At 43.8% G+C, this 4,455-nt stretch overlaps 1 protein-coding gene across 1 annotated transcript; it reads right to left on the reverse strand.

Annotated features, from left to right (window-relative positions):
- Nucleotides 1–6: 6 nt before the first annotated feature.
- On the reverse strand, nt 7–3,537 carry LOC121965801 (plakophilin-4-like; the record flags this gene model as incomplete). The annotated part of the gene is made up of 2 exons (XM_042515922.1): nt 7–460; nt 3,383–3,537. Coding segments are annotated over 2 exons (609 nt in total), but the record flags the coding sequence as incomplete, so codon positions are not given.
- Nucleotides 3,538–4,455: the final 918 nt, after the last annotated feature.

The raw sequence follows: 4,455 nt of genomic DNA on the forward strand, positions 1-4,455 counted from the left end.
ACTCACCTATGAGGCTGTCGGGCCGGGGCAGCGCGCTCCTCTGGTACAGGCCGTATGGGTCGGCTCCGTAGGCCAGCGGCTGGCTCTGCCTGGGCAGCGTGGAGCCGTAATGCTGCGGCACCGCCGTCATCCCCGAACGCAGCGGTGACCCCGTCATACCCCTCCCCTCCACCAGAGACAGGGTGGAGCCCAGGCGACCTCCTACTCCTCCCACCCCACCACCCAGGGCCTGTGTGCCGTCAGTCGGGGAGGTTGGCGAGGGGCAGGAGGGCGGCATGGAGGTGCCGGGGAACACGGCGGCCAGAGGTTTGGGCTCTGAGAGGATGGGTGAGTCGTAGGTGCTGCCCTGGGATGTTCGCAGGGAGATGCGGGAGGGAGAGACGGTGCCGGCAGTGCCACAACCGGGAGACTGGCTCCTGGAGGGGAGCGAGGCCATCCTCCGTAACACCCTGCCAGACACCTGCGAGGAAGATGGGAGAAAATATTATATTGTGTGACACCAAAGCTGATTTTAGTTAAAGTAACACTTGAACCTCCAAAAATGACCATTTTTATATCAGTCACTCATCTTGTGTGACACTGAACACATGAAGAAAACGTTCGTTCAGTGCAGTCCAGGCAGCATATGTGGGCAACATAACTGCATTGAGTATTTTGGTTTTTCATACACTTACAATGGTTTTTAGATGCTAAAACACAAATGTGATACTCCAAAAACCCGATGATAAATAAATGGGTTACTCATGTCCATTGTAATGTGCTCATTTTTTCCAGGTTGCTGATGGAGGAGGTGGTAGACCAGGAGCTCCCGTGCTCAGCAAGTTCAAATTACTGTTTCTGTTTTGAGTTTTTGCTGGTTTTGGATTCTTTCTTCATTGTGGAGGTGAGAAATGAGTAATTAGTATACAAATACTCATTTGTGGGGTGAAGATCTCTTTTAAAAACCTTTGAATTTAACAGCCCTATTGTGCACGAGTAAATACCATTAACTTATACCTGCATACAATGAAGCAATATCAGCTAAAATGCTAAAAGCCCACTCATACCATTGTGCATAAAAAGGAACAAAATAATGAATGCATTTAAAATACGCAAAACAATTTAGTAATATTTACTATTGTATCAGTCCATCAAGCCATTGTTGTCCGCATTCGCCACGGGGCCTTCTACTGGTCTGACGTGCCCGCAACACCTCCAGTGGGAGGGGCACAGGAGGCATCCTGTCAAGACGCCCGAAACACCTCAACTGGCCACTTTCGACGCAAAGTAGCAGCGGATCTACGCCGAGCTCCTCACCTTAACTAAGGCTGAGCCCAGACACAACTCACTTTGGCCGCTTGTATCCGCGATCTCATCCTTTCGGGAGCTCATGATCATAGGTGAGGGTTGGTGCGTAGACGGACCAGTAAATCCAGAGCTTTTGGACAGAGACATGAGCAAAGGTCTGGCCAACAGACGCTTGCTGGTGGGCTCCCCCCAGGTCTGGCACCAGGAGGGGTGACCCCAAACCGGAGCGAGGTACTCTGCTCCCAAAAGCCCCGATCAGTCATGGTCGTCCTTGAACCGCTCTTAGTCAGGCCCCTCTGCTGGACCACTTTGCCTTGGGAGACCCTAACAGGGGCAATTAGCCCCCGAAAACACAGCTCCCAGGATCACAGGGGCACACAAACCCCTCCACCACGGTAAAGAGGCGATTCTCAGAGGGGAGATACTATTGCAACTGTCAAAATCCATTGAAATAGGCAAAATATTATTGACAAAATTAGTTTTTTGGGGGAGATTTTAATCTTTTATTTGTACCAGAACTATGAAAACAGATCAACATATTTGCAAAGCATCAGTGTTGACAAATATTTTTGTGCCTCAAAGCTGTAAAGTTTGGTGCAAAGCAGCTTTTTGATCTTCTCTCATTGCTTCATTTTTGGATCTTTCATATTCATGTTTTGCAAATTTCGACCAGAGGAGCTACAGTCCGGGATTTATCGAGGATCCTCCAACGTCATTAACAAATGACATTTAATGACATTTCACTCATTTTTAATTAGGCCTGCCTGGATTCTTGGCATTCATATGTGCTCTCCAGGCCCAAAACAACAAAAATGTCAAGTATGATATCCATAACACTGTTGACAATTAATCACTTCAACATTTCTGAATAAATACCTGAAAAATGAGTTCGACTCTGCAGACTGCACTGCAAATATTTTTGCCAGTTAGAGGCAATGTGACACTCGGAGGCAGGATGCTTTGTCACGTCTGATGAAGGGCATCATTATCTTTTCCATTTGTCCACATAAGTGAATGTGCGTGCCTTTGAATAAATGTCCAAATTCATTAACACTGTACTCTGCGAGGAGCAAATATATTATATTTCGGGGAAGATTTAACAGAATATTTCATATTTATGGTGACAAACATTTACTTTTCCCTCCTTATTACTACCAAAATATAAAATGTCCCTCAATTACAACCTCAGCCGACTGCATGATGATCTGTGCCGCCTTAATCCATCAAAGCCTCGAGCGCCTCGAAGGAAAATTAAGAGCCGAGGCATGTAAGCCCATCCAGTGAGGCTGGAATAAATCAGGGGGAAATTCAAATGGGCTCACTATTATCTGTCAGTTCTGCTGTCATGCGAAGAGCATATAATTATTAGCCACAATGAAAGGGTAATATGATGCAGTTGGAGACAATTTTAAGGTAAGACTCGGTTTGATTTGAAGGGTTTGGCTGATGTTCTTCATCATTCATGACAGTAATTATTGAGCCCCTGCTAGCCATCGTTACTCTCGGGATGATGGTTATTATTTACAGCAGAAAAACATCCAAATATCTCGACAGTCTGAGAAAAGTCACATGTGGGCAGAAGAATAGGATTTATCTTTTAAGAAAAACCCCAAGCTTCAATTAAGACGCTGCACAGGGGCATTCAATCATGTCATGTGATCTTTATCAGCAGCTGGGGATTGCGCCATTGTGAAATGAATTTCACGAAATCCGACTAATAAACCCAGATAACATGATTTTAAGTATATTTATTTTAAATAAATAAATCACGCCCAGCCACCCCTTCCTCTGATAAATAAAGTACAGTCTCACAACACCGGCACGGATATACTAAAACATATTTTAGTCACTGACAAAATCAAAATCAGTGTCAGCGAACACTTTATTGAAATATTTGCTCCTCTTTACCCAACTTCAGACTCTTAACTATTCCTTTAACGACTTCTCCATGTTTGCGTGAAAGTGCAAAGGTCATTCATTCATTTAAAAGCTGTGAAAACGTTTTCTTTCTGAGGTCAACAAAGTTCTCATCTTTAGAGCAAGAAAAGAAACATTCAAATGACTGATTGTGTAAAATAGCGGAGAAGCGTCCTACCTGTCCAGAGGCTTGACCCTCAGCTCTCGGGCTCCTCGATATCGATGCCCGGGGCTCCGAACGCACCACGTTCTGGTTGCTGTAATAACTAACGCTGCTGTCCTGGTAGCCGCTGTCTGAATACGAGGTCATCTGGGCCGAGTGACCTCCTGAGCCTGCGAGGAAACGGAGATAAGAGCGTGAGGAAACACTGCGCCTCCATTATTACCACTTAGCGCTTCCTCTAAGGTGTGATCAAACTGATCAGCACAGCCGCCATCACATCGCGGTTTAATAATTTGCATATTATCTGAGTTGGCTTTCAACTCGTTAAAAGGCATTATGCATATAAATACACGCGTGCGGATATCTGCATTAAGCCTTTATTCTGTTCCTGGAAGAATCTGCATATAGCTTCAATAAAGCTGGCCTACTTTCCCGTTGTAGAATGAGGAAAAGGGAGCATGTGGGGGATATTTTTGCACTCTCGTACCACTCGGACTGTATGGAATATAAATAAGACCAAAGGGAAATGAGTTTTTAACATTTCAAACAGCAACTCGAAAGTTAAATATTTACTGATGATATTGTAATTTATTGTAATAAGTGGGAACGCTGTGAGGAACTCTCCGTGTTTGTTTCAGGAGTGTTTTATGGATTTTGACAATTTGAGGCTAATATTCACATCACAAATTCAATATCTGACAAAATGTTCCTGTTCCTGAGGTATGATGTTGAGAAACTGACAGAAAATGTTTCATCATCATTTTCATTTTTTCATCATTTTGTCATAATTAGCACATGAATTCTTAAATTACGGCAAAAAGCTTGATTTTAGATTCCAGTGATCTTGAACTTTGACCATCAAAATGTAACAAATTCCTCTTTGAGTTGAAGTTGATGTTTGTGGTACGTTTGAAAAAAATCCATGCAGCTGTTCTCAGGATATCGTGTTCTCGATAATGCAACAAAAAAGGGTCTCAGTTGACCTTTGACCACTTACTTCTAACCAGAATATCCTTGGCTCAAAGTGGATGTTTGTGCCAAATTTCAAGAAATTCCCTCAATGTCATGAGACATCATGTTTATGAGAA

The sequence above is a fragment of the Plectropomus leopardus genome, unplaced genomic scaffold (assembly GCF_008729295.1).
Source record: "Plectropomus leopardus isolate mb unplaced genomic scaffold, YSFRI_Pleo_2.0 unplaced_scaffold21672, whole genome shotgun sequence".
NCBI lineage: Eukaryota > Metazoa > Chordata > Actinopteri > Perciformes > Serranidae > Plectropomus > Plectropomus leopardus.